Below are 18,928 nucleotides of genomic sequence, written 5' to 3' on the forward strand. Positions count from 1 at the left end.
ACAACATAAGAAAATTCACGACTAAAATTAACTCCCGACTCTTTCATCTGTACAGTGCCCTTGTTCATACTTCCTTTACAGATTTCCTAGATTCCTATCTATGTCAGGGCTTGGGCTCTTAATTTAGAGGGTTCATGGATACCATATTCTCCTCTGGAATGGCATGCGGGGCTGGAGCATGACTTTTTGGCGTTATATTCGAACATACGGTCTGACAATCAAGGCTTAGTCATCCTGGTCCTGGGCTGATATTCGCTCTGTAAGTTTTCACCTCCGGTTTTCAATCCACGACCTCATCCAGATTCGACGTAGTCCATGGATCGACTCCCTCCTCTTTTTTTCTCCTGGCGTCAACTCTGCCGATGGTCGAATGTTGATCTTGATCTCTTTTCTATGACCCTTATATTTGGTTTTCTGTGGAACCCTGGGTGAAGGTTTGGGACCCCAAACATTCCTGTGCAAATTTTGAACTAAGGTCTGAGACCCCTGTACTTTCACGCACAAACTCTTAACCGCTTGAAAGCGCACACTTCTAGCTCTCCCTGAAGAGTATGTTTAATCCTTTTTACAGCATAGCGGAAATGTTTCTGATGTGTACCATCCTCTTTTACTATTGACCTTGAAGGCGGTATCGGACTGACTTTGGATACAATAGGTTTCCTTTATACTAAATGCTAACATCAATACATTTCCAAATTCAAAGACATTGCCCTTGAACATAACATTTTAAGACATCTTCTGTTTACTCTATTTAGCATGTTAATTCCTCTGGGTTTCTATACTGGGCTTTTGGTATTACTTAGACAATTAGAATACGTTTTCTGATTTCTAGCATTGCCCTTGAATTTAACACATTCACATATTTTCTATTTACACACTTTATCATGCTAATTCCTCTGAGTTTTAATATATGGGCAGATAGTATTATTTACATATAGATTTTATAAGTTTACTTTTTGTGAATTTTGGATGTGACTCCTGTAAAAGTCAATGCAATAAAAAATAGAAAAATTTACATTGAACTGAATTTTACAGCAGCACCCAAAGATAAAGCTAACCTCCTGGCATCACTTCCTCTAACTCCTGCACAGATGACAAAGGCAAATCACCTCCTTCCATGCCAGCAACTAAGTGCCATTTGTCTCCTGTGGTCTTTTGGACATAAAAAGACATAAGAATACTAGATATCTTGAACAACAAAAAGGTTTTCTGGTCCCAATGGCATCTCTCCTATTGTATACAAACATTGTGCTCCAGAACTAACGTCTTCTATAATCACTTCAATCTTCTATACTCAGCTGGCATCACATATCTAACCCATTCTAAAAAAAGGGAGATAAAACCCAACGGCCAATTGCCATCACTGCAACCCTCTCCAAAATAATGGAGAAAGTTATGAGTAGTCAATTTCTTCACTACATAGAAGCTCACCAGTTAATCAACAACCACCAATATGGATTCTGCCAACCCAGATCCACAGCTCACCACTTAACTTTACATTACCCACCACTGGACATGTGACATGGAAAAGTTCAGAAAAATGTGTACTGTCACACTTGAAATCTCCAGGACTTTTGATTGTGTTTGGCATCAAGGTCTGCTTTGCAAACTGCCTTCCTTTGGTCTATTTGTCACTCTTTATAACTGGATGGCCAGCTTTCTCTCTCTGACTGTTCACTCAGTATCATGGTGGATGGTTCCCTCTCTTCAACATTTGCCACTAATGCAGGAGTATCTCAGGGCTCCATTCTGTCACCCACCCCTCTTTCTCTTAAACATAAATGACCTACATTCAATCACCACCAATCTTATCCACAGTTTTGCTGACAACAGAACACTCCATTCACCCTACACTTTCAACAAACCATGTAATTCTCAGACATCCCAAGCATCAAGATCATCTGCAACCAGTGCCTATAACACTGATCTCCATACTATCCTTCAGTGTAACAAGGATAATCTGGTCACTACACATCACAAGCCAGAATCATCTCTCTCTCTCTCTCTCTCTCTCTCTCCCCCTACCTCCTTCCCAGGAATGACATTTACCTCCAACCACTGCTGGCACAAACACCTCACATTAGTATCTTCTTCAGCCTCTAAAAACCTACGCATTCTTCTTTTCCGCTCAAGAAACTATTTTACACCCACCCAGCTACTAATCTAATATAAATCCCAAATCCGCCCATCCTTAGAATACTGTTTGCACATTTGGGGTAGTGCACTTAAAATTTCTTCATGCTATACAAAAGAGAAGCATTAGATGACCCTTCCCTCACAGGCTCACCTCAATCTCTGTTTCACAAACAAGTTTCAGCTCAACATCTCTTTTACAAATACTTCCATAGTTACCGTTCCAGTGAATGGACAAACATCATTCCTCCGTTTAATGCTGAACCTGTTAAAACAAAAGCAACATTTACACAACATCCCTTTTCAGTACAACTGCAAACACATCGAACTTGCTTCTACTCTTTCTCATTTATTCTGTCTATCTTGGTTCTTTGAAACAGCCTTCCCAACAACTTCAACCTCCAACTCTTTAAGAAAAACTGTCAATGAATTTCTTTTTCAATCCTTATCTGCACCTCACACACAGCACTGATGTGCTATGGGTTCTTTTACCTCACATGTGGAATAAAATAAAAATCATGAGTCAAGTTGATCTCTTATCACATTTCAAAACAGATAATGTATTTTATTTTCATAAATGAGAAATTCATTTTTATCCTCGGGAACAAACATAATAAATAAGCAAAAAGTAAAAATATTGAAGGAAATACAGTATATTCGTAGTAAAACAGTATATAATAAATTTAGTTTAATCCTTTATCCAAGTATAAACAAACAAAGTCTACACCTTAAGTATCTTCATGACTGAAGCAACTCATGGTAAAGGTGGGCCAAGCTCTCATCACTACTTGTCGTAGTATCTCCCATAATGCAAATTTGTTGCTTATACTTGGATAAAGGAAACTAAATTTATTATAGTCTAACCAAGTGGAAAAAAAACTTCCAACATCTTTCTCTAAATCCAGAGTAATTTAATAATAAGATGAGACACCTTTTGGTGACTGTATATAGGTAAATATGACTTCTCCATTGCTTTCACCTTAGTATCACTACCTCTGGATCTGGCTCCCACTGATGAGACCTCAATAAAGGTCGAAACTGGTCTGGGTAGTGGCCCTTTCCTTAATGCATAGCATTATATATGTCTGCAAGGAGATGTGCTTTGCATTATGGGAGATACTAAGACATAAGTGATGAGAGCTTGGTCCACCTTTACCACAAGTTGCCTCAGTCCTGATGATACTTCAGGTGCAAACTTTGTTTGCTTACACTTGGATAAAGGATTAAACTAAATTTATTATAGTCTAACCAAGTGGAAAAAAAAACTTCCAATAAAACAGTATACTTTAAATCAAGTGGACACAAAGGTCACTCTGTTACAGTTAATCCAATAATGGCTTTACAACCAATTTCTGCCTTTTTTAGCATATAATGATCCAACTGCAGTTTGTGGGATTAACGGAGTAGGATAATTATATGATAAAAGGCAGAAAGCTGCTCATGTGTTAATCCTTGAAAAATTAAGGTGGCTTGTGTATTTCATCCATTTTGACTGGTAGAGAGGTTAATAGTTTCTTACAAGCAAAGACTTGCACACTTTGATGCAATCACACTCCACAAAAGGCAATTTCTGTCAGGAGGGAAAAATACACACATGCATCAGTAAATTATCATGAGTGAAATCCAAGTAATTATTATGGAAGACTTTAACTATAGGGACAGATATTGGAAGTGGAAAGATCACATGATGTGCCATCACTAGATCACACATTTATTGGTGACAGCTTCAAGAGGATATGTTCATAAACAAGTTACATAGATTGTCCCTGACTAGAGAGTGATTGTGCATCATTCTCAACTTGAGGGATCACAAAATGAAATTTTCAGCTAAGAAAGCATATATGTGGACTACAGGGGAGATGATTATGACAAGCTTAGGAGGCATCTTGAAGCAGTGCTGTAGCATAAGAATCTTCAAAGAAAGGTCATTAGCAGTGCATATGAGATAATCAAGAGGTGTCTGAAGGATGGGATATTTACCAAGATCAGGAAAATAAAACAGGCAGGAATTAGATGAGCATTATCATTAAGTAAGAGCTGAAAAAAAGAAAAAAAAAAAAAGTAAGAAATTAACCAAGCAGACCAAAGGAAACCTCAGAAAGGTATTTTATTATAAAGAAGAATGACTATATAAGAATTAATTAAAATTAAAAGAAACACACGTATTAACCACAGTGAAAATTATTTACTTGTAAATATTTCATCCTAAGTATCTTAGGACATCATCAGTACAGTAGTTTAAACAATAATAGGAATAAGATACAGTTAGGGTGCATGATTACAATAGAATCTCATTAAACGTGCGTAACGTGTTACAGAAGTAAAAAAAAACAAAAAAAAAATAATTATTTTACACAATTTTGTATGACAATTTCCCATACTTTAGGAATAGTAAGAACGTCATTGTGGTTTAAATTTGGTCTGTGTAGTAGGGCTTCAGAACTTTCTTTATATAAACATGAATGTTTATATAAAGATCTACGTAAAAGTTTAGACTTTTCCCAATGGATCCTATGGCTTGGATTTTCAATTCCGTGTTGAGAGAGGCCAGATTTCTACGGTTTAAAAAGACGAATGTGGTCTTGATGTTCCGAGATGCGTTTCTGAACAGACTTGTCTGTCTGTCCAAAGTAAGACAATTTGCATGAGCATGGAATCTCAAATGAATTGCAAATGAATGTGATGCAATGTGACAAAAGATTTTTAAAAAATTCTACATTGAGAAAAGATTTTTAAAAAAAACCTTTGAGAAAAAAGATTGTTCTCAAAAAATTAATTGAGAAAACATTTTAGGTTGAGATTCCATGCTCATGCAAATTGTCTTACTTTGGACAGACTTGTAGGTCTGTTCAGAAACGCATCTCAGAACATCAAGACCACATTCGTCTTTTCAAACCGCAGAAATCTGGCCTCTCTCAACATGGAATTGAAAATCCAAGCCATAAGATCCATTGGGAAAAGTCTAAACTTTTACACAGATCTTTATATAAACATTCATGTTTATATAAAGAAAGTTCTGAAGCCCTACTACACAGACCAAATTTAAACCACAATGATGTTCTTACTATTCCTAAAGTATGGGAAATTGTCATACAAAATTGTGTAAAATAATTATTTTTTTTTTGTTTTTTTTTACTTCTGTAACACGTTACGCACGTTTAATGAGATTCTATTGTAATCATGCACCCTAACTGTATGTTATTCCTATTATTGTTTAAACTACTGTACTGATGATGTCCTAAGATACTTAGGATGAAATATTTACAAGTAAATAATTTTCACTATGGTTAATACGTGTGTTTCTTTTAATTATGATCTCACCACAGGTTTCGTTATTAAAAAAAATGTGTGTGTGTGTATATATATATATATATAAGAATAACTTTAATGAAAGCTAATATGTGAGAGATGCAGTTGAAATAGTTATTGAATGTTTTTGCTAGCTTTCATCTAGGTGGAAAGGATGTAGTGACAGATATGACAGGAACTCATGGGAATAAAGGCAGAAAAAATCAGAGATAGAGAATCACAATACAAATATGGCCATGGGACTTGACAAATTATATTAACTTGCATATTACAAAAATGCACAAAAATTGGCAAAGTCTCAGATTAAGCTGTTCTCTGATAAGGTCCCAAGAAAGTGGAAGGAGTGCAAAAAGTTCTTTCATAAAAGAAAGCCCAAGACAGAGGTAATGCTGCAAATATGCAACTGTAAACATACCAAACCTGCTTCTACAACCTGCATCTCATCAAAAAAAAAAAAATCTCACGAGTGGTGCTTTGTAAAGATACTGAAGATGTTCAAAGACAAAATTCAGAAATGGGTGGATAAGAATATATATGGCCATGTGAAAGTTAGGTCAAGCCTCTGTAATTTACTCCATTTTTATAAAAGTGACAGCTGAGTTAGATAAAGAGAATGACTACAAGATGAAACTGCTGGACTTTGCAGAGGCATCTAACAGGATGCCACTTGGAACTCTGTTATACAAACCAGAGAAAGTGGGGATAGACATGAAGCATGATATGGATATTTAGTTGTTTTCTGATGATGCAAAACTATAATTAGTAAAATACTTAATTAACTTGATTACTAGATGAGTACAATACTGGCAGAACCATACTAGGAAAAAAAATGAAGTCACAGATTTTGGCATGTTGGTGGATAAACAGTTTAGAGGGTTATAAAAAGGAGCCAAAACAGTCACAGGAGTACTTGGTTTTTGAAGAACACACAACAAACAGAAATAAGAAAATGTCTTTCCTCTTTGTGAGCCTTTGATATTCCATATGGACTAATGTGGAGAGATCTGATCACTCACTGGAGTTTCCTAGGGGTGAGAAAGTGGTAGACCAGATCCAAAGGTGAAAATCGAGTGGTTTAAGTAATATTCTCTCCATATGAGAATAGGATGAAAGCATGATGATTGCATAAGTTGGCTGATAGGCTAAAATGAGAAAATGGGATAAGAAAGATTTCTAGAAGGGTTTTATAGGATTGATGTGGTGGAAATATTTCAGCACTTATCGGGAAAGGGGTGAAAAACAAGGAATTATCCATAGATAGAAAAAATTGAGTATGAGCTGGTACGAGTGTACTTGTGCTTAATAAGCAAGGGCATAAGAAATAGATTTCTGAGAGTGGTGAATGAGTGGAATGTACATAGGATTGTGTGAATGACTGTTCACAATCTTTTCCATGGAGTATTCAAACCCTATGGATTATGCCTGTGCAATAATAATAATCTATAGCCAAATCATGCAGCTTTATCAAATTCATATTATTATTATTATTACACCCTCCATGGAATCAGAAGACTCATCGTGGGAGCTTCATTCAACTGACAACATATCTATTATCTTAAAATCCTTAAACACTTGCTGCATTAACAACATAATCTAGTAATACATTCTATTCACTGACAATTCTTCATGTAAAAAATCTACTCCTCACACTTCTCTTCACCATGCTCTTACAACTTCCAGGGATGGCCTCTGGTTCTTTCCCTCTCACCTTCTACTTTTTTTTTTATAATCCCCTCTGGATTAATCCAATAAAATTCCTTTCTTTATCCCTAGTTTATTTATCCTTTAGAGATAAATAAACTTCTTTATCTCTACATGTTAGTGTACTTATCATAGCAGCACTCCAATGTGCAGATTTTGCAAGACTTATAATATGTCCTCTAAACTTCAGTTTACCATCAACCATTATCCAAGCGTAAGCAAACAAAAAATTTTTGTGCATGTAAGGGTATGTGAGTAGCATTATGAGATACTAAGATGATTGGTGTGAAGTCATTAGCCTCCATATATAAGTAGCCCAGTCATGAAGTTATTTCAGGTGCAGATTTTTGTCTCCCTACACTTGGATAAAGGATTAAAACCAAGAATATAATTTCTTGGCATCTTTAATGTAAACTATCAACCATCATTCCCAAATCTTGAATCTTATCCACTTCCTTATCAGCACAGCACTTCATACTTCTGCACTCCAAAATGCAACACCCTGCACTTATTAATATTAAAACTACAATCCCACTCCTTTTGTCCAAGCCAAACATCTATTCAAATCTTCCTGAAGGGAATGAACATCAGCAGGGTTACTTATAATTCTCCTCAGCTCTACATCATAAGCAAACATCTGAAGATCCCCTGTCAGTCCACATGATATATCATTTACAAGCAAGTAAAACAGCAGGGACTCAAAACACAGAATCCTGAGGGATGCAGATTACCCTCATTTTTTGAGGCACTGTTCCATCATACACAACTTGTTGAACACTATCAAAGGCTTTGCTTAAATCTAAATAAATCACATTATAATCAATGGCACAATCCACCTCCCTCACGACAGTTAACACGGCTATGCTGCATGAATCAAAAGGCCTATTTAAGTCAAATTCCAGATGGAGTAGTCAGGGGCGCGCCAGTGTGTAAAACTTTAGTTGGCGCCCCTATCCCTCCCCTTCAATAAAAAAATTACTTTAAAAAAACGTTTTTTTTTTAAAGTATTTCCTCCTCTTTGGCGCCTTTACTATCCTGGCGCCTGTGTACGTCGCACACATGGCCGGCGCGCCCCTGGGAGTAGTCAAAGTATCTTTTTTCTAAAATAATGACTACTGCACTTGCCTAGCCAAACTATCTATGGGCTTTGATAGTTTGGCTAGGCAAGTGCAGTAGTCATTATTTTAGAAAAAAGGACTACTGACTGCGATGACCCTTTCCAATTCACAGAAGCATTATATCAATATCAAAACATGTAGTAAACATTGTTTTATATTACTCATACTCACGCCAAGTTTCATCGGATCGTCTGACAAGATAGTGCTCGCCAATATCTAAGACATTCTCTCCCGAAGGAGTGCTTAAACAACTTGTATTACTTGGAGTTATGACATTGTTATTTCGAGAATTCTGTAAATTATTTTCATTCCTAATATCGGTTAATACAGCTGGATTTGAAGCAGACACATCAAAATTGCTTTCATTATCCGCCATAGTCACAATACGTTTATAACCTCAGTACCAAAACACATTATTATTCACCATACCAAAATTTGATTCTCGACATAAAGATTAATCACTCTTTCTAATCAACAACTTTTTCTAAGCATAAGCCTAAACCGGTTCCTGAGTTAGTCGATCTCAGGGATAGCCACTAGTTTTTTTCTACCGGAAACTCAGGTTTTTCTTCCCGTAACCTCAAGAAAATCGACCATATAACCCACACTATTTAAGGACAATAAATATATTGTGTTAGGGGCCATAAGTCCCCGTGTGGTGGTCGGCGAATAAAAAAAGCCCTACTGTAGCTCATGCATTTCGTACGAGGCGACTAAAATGAGTATCCAGTGACTGAGGGTATAGCTGGGTCACTCTGTCTCTGGGTATCATAAATACGGAGGCCAGGTCCTACAGGTTGGAGTTGGGCGTAGGGCTGACGACCCCACCCTGAAAAAAAAAAAAAAAAAAACTTGTTACGAAATCTAAAGAAATAACTGCTAATCAAAAATATCAGCTGATGCCTTTTATTCCGTATAGGGAGTAGGCGAGGCCGTTATTATTATTATTATTATTATTATTATTATTATTATTATTATTATTATTATTATTATTATTATGAGACACCTCCAGGGAGTCCAAAGACTCGTCGAGGGAGGGCACCTGCTCTACAACTCTGTCTCCACCATTCAATCCACCATCTGACCGCAACTACATCAACGCCATCCACCGCCGCCCACCACTACTGGTATTTCCAAGGATAATCACAAACATCTATGCCCACGACGGGATTCGAACCCGCAGCCTTTTGGGCTGAAGATCGGATAGCTAAATGGCGACAAAATGGCAAATGCTGTATGGATTTGAAAATTGGATCATGGAATGTACTCTCTCTTTACCGATCTGGAGCTTTAAAAATGCTGCTGGAGTAATTGGATAAATACAGGATACTTGTTATGGCTATACAAGAAATTAGATGGACAGGGGAGGGGATTATAGAAAAGAAAAATCATAAAATTTTTTATAGTTCCAAAAAAAAATAAAAAGATCGCACGTTTGGAACAGGTTTCATTGTAAACAAGACGATAAAACATCTTATCATGGACTTCAAAGCAAACTCACCTCAACTGTGCAGGTTACTAATTAAAGGACAGTTTTTTAATTACAGTTTTATCTACATACATGCACCAGCTGAAAAAGAGTTGTTTTATGACGAATTAGATAACATCTATGGGGAATGTCCAAAGAGGGATGCAAAAATTATTATAGGTGATTTAAATGACAAGATAGGTGACGAGGATACACACAAACCAATCATTGGGAATTATAGTTCACATAATGAGATTAATGATAATGGGACTAGATGGATCAACTTTGCTTCTTCAAGAAATGTGGTTATTGGTAGTACAATGTTTAATCATAAAGATATTCATAAAATGACCTGGAAGTCTCCTGATGGAGATAACTTTAACCAAATTGATTATCTTTTAATAGATGCAAGACACCTATCCAATTTGATGGATGTTATAACCTACAGATGAGGAAATATTGATTCTGATCACTATTTGATTATATTAAGATTATAAGAAGAATTTCTAATGCAAGGGAGATATATGGGTCCCATGTTAGAAAGTTTAATAAGGAAAGATTGAAGGAATTAGAAGTTAAAGCCAATATGGTGAGAGATTCAATGAAAACCTGTCTGGTCTGACCATTGGTGAGAGTGATAATGAAGCTTAGTATGTTCTTAGGGATATCATAGTGACAACAGCAGACATAGTATTAGGGAAAGTCAGTAGGGATAAGTATAACCATTGGTTTGATGCAAAATGTGAACGTGTGACTGTATTAAAAAATGAAGCATATAAACAGAAAGATCTGTGCAGCTCAGTGAATGTGGCGCTTGCATTCTGTGCGCTAGATCGCTCGAAGATAGACTTCAGTTATAGTGTGGTCGCCAACTTGAGAAACTTTTTCTAAGCTTATCTTCTAGTTAGTTGATCCCTGACATGGGAAATAGGGTTTTTCTCCAGGAAACTCGGGTTTTTCATTCTCCAAACTTAAGTAAATCGACCGTAGAACCCGCAATAATCCAGACAGTAACATATTCTGTTAGGGTTAGGTACAAGAGGTGGCAGCACTTGCTTACCAGTCTCTTAATCGGTAGCAGCTATTAATTAGTGATAGTCATGGGCCAACTATCTCTGATTGGTGGAGATTAACTGCTTACTCAGTCTCCAAAACTTAGATAGAGTTTAAAGCAGTGGCGGTCGGTGAAAATTTTAAGTGGGTGCTGGTGATGAATTTATTAATAAATAAATTTACATATTAAAAATTGCTTTATTAAAGATATTTCATCCTCACCATCAACAAACACCAATAATAAAAGTTTTGTATCAATAGCAACAAGTGCAAACGAATATCGCAGTGCATATGTTTCGTGTAACGATAATTGAAAAAATATAAATGTTTTCATTTTTTCAACAGTGACACTCGTCATAATTCAGCCTTGTATTAATAAATAAATAATTATATGTTATTTAAACAAAATAAAATAAGATTTACAAAAAAAATAGTCCACCACGAACACGCACCAATGATAAACGTTTCATATCTCATAGAAATATGAGATATCAAAGTCGCGACGGGAGGAATCTTTATCTGGTCGATTTCAATCGATGGAGAGTTAGCCGATCTCATACGGAGGTAGCAGGGTTTTTTCTCCCGGAAACTCGGGTTTTTCATCCCGCATACATACAAATCGGCCTTTCAGAACACACGCAATTTACAGACAAAAATTACTAGTTGTGGTGGTGTTGGAGGTGGGCGGTAGATGGCGTTGATTCGTAGTAGAGGTAAGGTGTAGAGATAGTTGAAGATGTCCTCCCGCGATGAGTCTTCGGACTCCTTGGAGGTATCAGGAATAATAATAATAATAATAATAAAAATAACGAGTGCAGGCATAAGATACACTGCCCAAGCGGCAGTGTATCTAATGACGTAACGTGCAACGAAGCAAACGAATATCGGCGTTAGATCGCAGTGCATTTGTTTCGTGTAACGATAATTGAAAAAATATTATTCTTTTCATATTTCCAACAGTGAGACTCGTTATATTTCAGCCTTGTATCTATAATAAATAAATAACTATATATTGTTTTAACAAAAAATAAAAATAAAAAGATTTACAAAAAATAGTTCACCAGGCACACACACCAATAATAAACGCTTCAGCGCCTCCATAGAGCAATTGGAAGAACGACGGTACATTGCGCCCTTCGATTGGAATTGGCCTAAGTTCGATTCTCGTAGCAGCAGGAAGAATCTTTATCTGGACGATTTTCAATCGAAGGTGAGTTAGTCGATCTCATACGGAGGTAGTAGAGTTTTTTTCTCCCGGAAACTCGGGTTTTTCATGCCGCATACAGACAAATCGGCCCTTCAGAACACACGCAATTTATAGACACAGAACACCAATTGTGGTGGTCGAGGTGAGCGGTAGATGGCGTTGATGAAGATGATTCGTAGTAGAGGTTCGGTGTGGTTGAGACAGTTGTAGGTGTTCTCCCGCGATGAGTCTTCGGACTCCTTGGAGGTATCAGGAATAATAATAATAATAATAATATCTCACAGAAATAAGGTACATAAGCATACTAAAAATAGACTGCTGTTTGAGCAGTTACAGTTGGGAATGATGTAACGTGAAATGCCAAGAGCAAACGAATATCGGCGTTAGATCGCAGTGCATTTGTTTCGTAATCTAAAGCGTTAATCGAACAATTCCAATTATTAACTATTCAATCAATGTCAAAACATAAGCTGTAACCTTTAACATGTTGTACTGCATTTATATAATGTTGTAAGCATTGTTATTATTTATAAACACAAAGAAAATTTCATTTTTTCATTTTTTCCTTGGGGGTGCTGCAGTGTCGCAGTGCTTATGTACGGGTCGCCACTGGTTTGAAGGCTTCGCCCTATAAGGGAATAAAAAAGGCGTTAGCTTTAGCTTAGCTTAGCATATAAACAAATGCAGCAAAGGAACCACACTCGTAAAGCTGTGGAGGAATTTCGTTGCGCTAGAAAAGAAGAAAAAAGAGTGCATAAGAATGGAAAGAAGAAATACTATGAGTGCTTCGGAAGGTATAATTTCCAGTGGGAATGAAATGACACTAGAAAGATGGGCAGAGCATTTCAAGGAACTATTGAATTCAAATATATCTGGTCGATTAGATGATATGGAAGAGAGCTAAGATCTAGAAGATAATGAACCAGTACCAACAGATGCAGATGTGGAGGCAGCTATTAAAAAACTTAAGAACAACAAAGCCCCAGGAATGAATAGGATACAAGAAGAATTAATTCAAGGTGCGGGTACAGAATACTTCAAACATCTCTGTCAACATATCATCAAAATCTGGATTAATGAAACCATTCCAGAAGAATGGAATCTGAGCGTCATATGTCCTATCCATAAGAAAGAAGATGTAATGATATGCTCTAACTATAGAGGAATAAATTTAGTATGTACAACTTATAAAATTTTCTCTAACATTCTATTTAAGATACTTTATCCTATGTAGAAAATGTTATTGGCAATTATCAGTATGGATTCCATCAAGGGAGATCCACAAATGATCAGAATTTTAATATACACCAATTACTTGAAAAATGCAATGAAGTTGGAATTGAAACACACCATCTTTTCATAGATTTTGGAGTTGCATATGATAGCATGGATAGATCTAACTTATTTATTGCAATGGAGGAAATACAGATTCCACTAAAACTTATTGCTTTAGTTAAAGTTGCAATGAGAAATACTCATTGTCAGATCAAAATTCATAACATGTTGTCTGATTATATAAAAAGTGGTGTTCAACAAAGGGATTGCTTGTTTACTGTTTAACATAGCACTTGAAAAGGTTTTCAGAGAAGCTGGCATTAATACAAGTGTAACTATTTTCTACAACTAAGTACAATTATATGCAGATGGTAGATGCAGACGATATCGATAATATAGGAAAGACACAAACATCAATGGAACAAACTTTCATCAGTTTAGAAAAATCAGCAAAGCAGATTAACCAAGAAAACACAAAGTATATGCCAGTAACTAGAAAGGTTTGTGATAAAAATCGTTTTCAAATTGAAACTGATTCCTATAAATTTGAAATTGTACATCATTTTATATACTTGGGTTCAAAAGTTAATTGTAAAAATTATATCAGTCCTGAGATTCCGAGAGGTATTCTTTCCCAAATAGATGCTTTTGTGGACTTAGGAAACACCTAAAGTTGCATCTGATCTAAAAAAAAACCAAAAATAATGATGTACAAAGTACTTGTAAGGCCAGTGTTAACCTATGCCTCTGAAAACTGGGTATTATCAATGGTAGATGACAGATTGCTAGGTCTGTTTGAAAGAAGAGTTCACAGATATATTTTTGGAGTGGTACAAGAGAATGGTGTGTGTATGAAAATATATAACCAAGGAACTCTACAGATTATTTAATGAGCCAGACATCAACAAGTACATAAAAATAAATAGATTAAGTTGGGTTGGACATATTATATGCATGGATAGTAATAGAATAGTTAAGATGTTTAATTCTAATCTGGAAGGGAAAATAAAAATTGGAAGGCCTAAATTAAGATGGGAAGATGGAGTGATGCAAGATATTTAGGTTTTAGGAGTCAAACATTGGAGGAGTTTGACATTGATAAAGGAAGGCAGGTAGAAGTTTCTGAAGAAGGCCAGGGTCCTGGTAGGGCTCTCAAGCCAATGATGATGATGACGATGATGATGGGGACCACAAGATGGCGGCACTTGTCAACCGTTATTTCACTTGTTGACATTTATAACGAGTGATAATCTTGGACGAGTTCTTTTTGATTGGAAACGAGTGCCAATCAGAGAGAACTCAATTTCAAAGTCATATTGGGCTGAAACTGTCATTCACCATATAGATTAATTAATATTAATCTAAAGATAAAAAAATTATTAACTACTGAATTTGGTTGGCTAAAAAGTTTAATTGCAATGTCTCTGCTGGACAGACTAAGAAACGAAGAAATAATGAAACGACTAAAACAAGAAATAACGATAATGAACAAAATTAAAGAAAGAAGACTGCGATGGTTTAGCCACATGACCAAAATGGGAACAGAAAGATTATCAGCTAAAGCCTGTATACATCGATGAATGATAAAAAATCCAAAGGGTGGCCCAGAATCTCACTAGGGGATATATTATCAGAAGGAGGTTTTGCGTTGTTGATTGCAAGAATTGAGAGACTTGCAATTAAAAATCTAAGGATTAACAAGGACATTGTCATCTTAAAGGCTGATAAGGGGAATGCAACTGTAGTTCTAGATAAAATAGACTACCGAGAAAAAATCTTAACACTGTTAGATTCAGATAGTTATTCGGAAATTGAGAGAGATCCAACAATTGAAATACACAATAGAACCAATAATCTCCTACAAAAGACCACAGAAATTCCACGGAATACACGGCTCTCCATCCGTACACCCCCTTCATTCCAAGGTTATATGGTCTCCCGAAGGTACATAAAGAAAACTATCCACTGAGACCTATAGTAGACAGCATTGACTCACCCACAGGTTATCCAAATATTTGGCGTCATCGTTAAAAGCTTATGCGGGGAAATCTTCTTCTTATATTAAAAACTCAACAGATTTTGTCTCTAAAATAAAGGACCTAAAACTAAAATCTTCTGACATCATGGTGAGCTTTGACGTGGTAGCACTCTTTACCAACGTTCCGACACAGGACGTTTTCCATATTTTAAAAAACAAGATTTCAAATAAAATGTTCTCTCTGTTATCTCACTGTGTAAACACTGGCTATTTTGAATTCGAAGGTAAACTATACAAACAGGTCAAAGGATTAGCTATGGGAAGCCCCCTCTCTTCTGTGTTAGCCAACATTTTTTTCGAGGAATTTGAACAAAAAGCAATCTCCTCTTTTACTTTAAAACCGAAAATTTGGCTTAGATATGTGGATGATATATTCCTCATATGGGAGCATGGTACTGAGAATCTTCACAAGTTTCTCGACCACTTAAACAACCGCCATCAAGATATAAAATTGGCTATGCAGATTGAAGAAAATAGTTCCATCTGTTTCCTAGATGTTAAACTCACCAAGACGCCTGAATCAATTAAAGTCTCTATATTTAGAAAGCCAACTCATACAGACAGATATTTGCATGCGTCATCCCATCACCATCCAGCACAAAAGTTGGGTATTATATCAACTCTAGCGAATCGTACAAGATCTGTACTGTCAGGTGAAGAAGAACTGAAAAAGGAACTACAACATCTTAAATGGACCTTTAAAAACAATGGCTACTCTCTAAAAAATATTAACAACCAATTATCCCACCGTCAACGTAGCAACGTAGAGACACAGGACGACTCCAAAGGTCATATCGTCTTGCCATATATCAGCACAGTATCCAAAAAGCTGAGTAGAATTCTAAAGAAGTTTAACATAAAAACGTGCTTCTCGACTATGCCAAAAATAAGATCACGCTTCAACAACTATAAACAACCTCACAACCTTCTACAATTCCCAGGTGTATACAAGGTCACTTGTGAATGCGGAAAGCCTTACTATGGGCAGACAGAGAAATCTATCTTACTACGTCTCGAAGAGCACCATTGAGAAACTGCTTATAAAAGAACCAGAGCAACTGCTCTGTCAAGCCATGTCCTGTTTTCAATAAACACGAACAACGAAAGCCACCAACATGAAATAAACTGGACATCAACTTCAAACCTACACATCTGCCATGATGAAGTAGAGCGCCGCATTGTCGAATCAAAAGAAATCACCTTGGACCCTTTTCACATGAATAACAATCTTAGATATAATTTGCCTGACTCTTTTAACTCTACTATTAGATACTGGAGATCGCGTGATTCCACACACGCACAGGTGTACAACAATAGAACTTTAACTCGGACTGTAGTTCAAGCTCATAATAACTGTAATTTACAGTCGAATATTATGGCTTTATAATTGTATAGCTTTAGAGTGTGTCAATGTTAATTTCGTGTCTTTTAACATCTTTCTATGTTCTTATCGCCTGATGAAGTCGTTCTTGACGAAACATGTTGCGTTTTTTTCAAATAAATGTCATTGTGATTCTCGGGTTTTAAGTCAGTTAATTTAGAAAAATGAATATATATATATATATATATATATATATATATATATATATATGGATAAATATATGGAACATGACTGGATAAAGCAACTGCTTTATCCAGTCATGTTCTTTTTTCAAATAATCCTAATGATGACCAACAAAGCCACTCTGTATGCTGGAATAGATCAGAAAATATTTTTCGCTGTGAAGATGAGTTTGAAAGAAAAATCGTAGAATCACGGGAAATCCTACTGAACCCGGTCCACTTAAATAATAATTTAAGTTATAACATCCCAGATAGCCATGCTGCAGTTATTCAATATTGGCGTTCACGTGAACTTGCACGCACAATTGCAACAAACAATGGCACGCCAGTTGGAACAACTTGAAAAATACAACGTTTTTATGTATCGATTATGTGAGGCAATTTGTACCTGTAATTTCCAGTTTGTTTATTTAAATAATTCAATGTTTATTAGTATTCCTTTCCTTTATAAATACCTGAAGAAGGCTGCTATATGCCGAAACTAGTAGTATTTATCATTAAAATCTTTATATGTTATCTCGGTCTTGGAGCCATTAAATCTATTTTTTGAAATGTATAACAACCGAGTAAAAACTAATCGCCACATATATATATATATATATATATATATATATATATATATATATATATTAATTCGAATACTTACATATTTAAGAAAAGTTTCTTAAATATATGAGTATTTAAGAAACTTATCTATAATTTTTTTGCAAGAAAATAAACACAAACATTTTTAACTCCATCTTTATCTGTGCGCTCCTCTGGAGAGCCTTTGTAACTTAGTAGAAGTGGCGTTTGCACAATACGGCTCTTGACCGCACGACGAAAAACTTTCAAATCTAGTCGGCGACTAGAGGAACTTTTTCTAAGCCTTTTCTTGACGGGTTCCCGAGTTAGTCGATCTCTGGCACGGGCTAGCGGGTTTTTTCTCCCGGAAACTTGGGTTTATTCGTCCCGTTAACTCAAGCGCCGTCGGCCGTCGAACCCACACTATTTTCAGAACATTAAAAATATTGTGTTAGGGTTAGGCGCCACTTGCTAGTCCTCTTCTTCACTGCGTACCGATTAATTAGTGATAACCTTGGGCTAGCTATCTCTGATTGGCTACCAGTGGAAATTTAACTGCTCATTCAGTCTCCAAAAGTTAGATAGGGCTCAACGCCCTCGCCTACTCCCTATATACGGGAACAAAAAGGTGTTAGCTTATTATTATTATTTTTTTGAATATGCACTTCTCTGTTCCTAATATGTACATTAATTCGCCTAGGCATGGGCTCTACAAACAAAGAGCACTTATTTTTGTTATTTCTGCATCTGGAACCATAATTTTATAATGGATTGCATCAAGTTATCCTTTGTATCACAATTTAATTTTCCGAGTCTCTTTTTTCCTATGCTCACAAATTTTCTCTTCTGTGAGTTACCTGGCCATCGCAGCAATTGGATATTGTGATTTTTGAAGAGCTCGTTCAAATTAATTGAAGTGTGGCATATAGCGACATTCTCTTGGATGATAGGTTCGTTGTCTTTCTGGATCTGTTGGACCACTCTTTTCTCTAGTATTTCAAAGTATTGGTCACTTTTCATCATACTGTTAATAGGCACAAATGATCCTGAAGCAACCACAGAACATCTTTTTAGCTTTGCGTTTAGAGGCTTGTTGAAGGTGGGTGAGAAACATCTTCACTGCCGTTAATTTGCGAACATAAGGTACTTGCTCTCCTTTGACAAAGAAATGGCTCTCATCTCAGAATATATCCTTCTTCCACTTCTCAACAGTCCAATCTTTTTACACTTTTGCCCAGTGGAGCCTCTTTTTATGCATAGCCTTCGTCAACAGTTGTTTCTCTTAAGGTGGGCAGTCCTCCCTGATTCTAACAATCTTCGACTGACTGTCATGTGAGAAACATTAACCCCCACTAGCCGCCGCCAAGTCTATATTTAAGTATACAGCACACAATTGTGGATTTGTTTTGTTTTTCCTAATTAGTAAACGATATTGAGTAAGTGTTTCCTCTTTTGCCCATATTTTTCTTTTCTGTCAGGAAAAAAAAAAGAGGCGCTGT

General features: G+C 36.2%; 2 protein-coding genes across 2 annotated transcripts in view; one reads left to right on the forward strand and one right to left on the reverse strand.

The window, feature by feature from the left end:
• mof (males absent on the first) overlaps positions 1–8,915 on the reverse strand; it is a 154,020-nt gene extending 145,105 nt beyond the window's left edge. The window contains exon 1 of the mRNA XM_090399455.1: positions 8,433–8,915. Within this exon, the coding sequence (XP_090255581.1) occupies positions 8,433–8,637 (205 nt within the window). The 5' untranslated portion in view covers positions 8,638–8,915. The remainder of the gene's footprint in view (positions 1–8,432) is intronic.
• Positions 8,916–9,740: 825 nt separating this feature from the next.
• LOC150110467 (protein CFDP2-like) lies at positions 9,741–10,181 on the forward strand. The gene has a single exon (XM_090399062.1). The coding sequence runs from the start codon at positions 9,741–9,743 to the stop codon at positions 10,179–10,181; it is 441 nt and encodes a 146-aa protein (XP_090255188.1).
• The last annotated feature ends 8,747 nt before the right edge of the window (positions 10,182–18,928 follow it).

The sequence above is a fragment of the Typopeltis vanoorti genome, chromosome 1 (genome assembly GCF_054136105.1).
Source record: "Typopeltis vanoorti isolate ZY-2024b chromosome 1, IOZ_Tvanoo_1.0, whole genome shotgun sequence".
Lineage (NCBI taxonomy): Eukaryota > Metazoa > Arthropoda > Arachnida > Uropygi > Thelyphonidae > Typopeltis > Typopeltis vanoorti.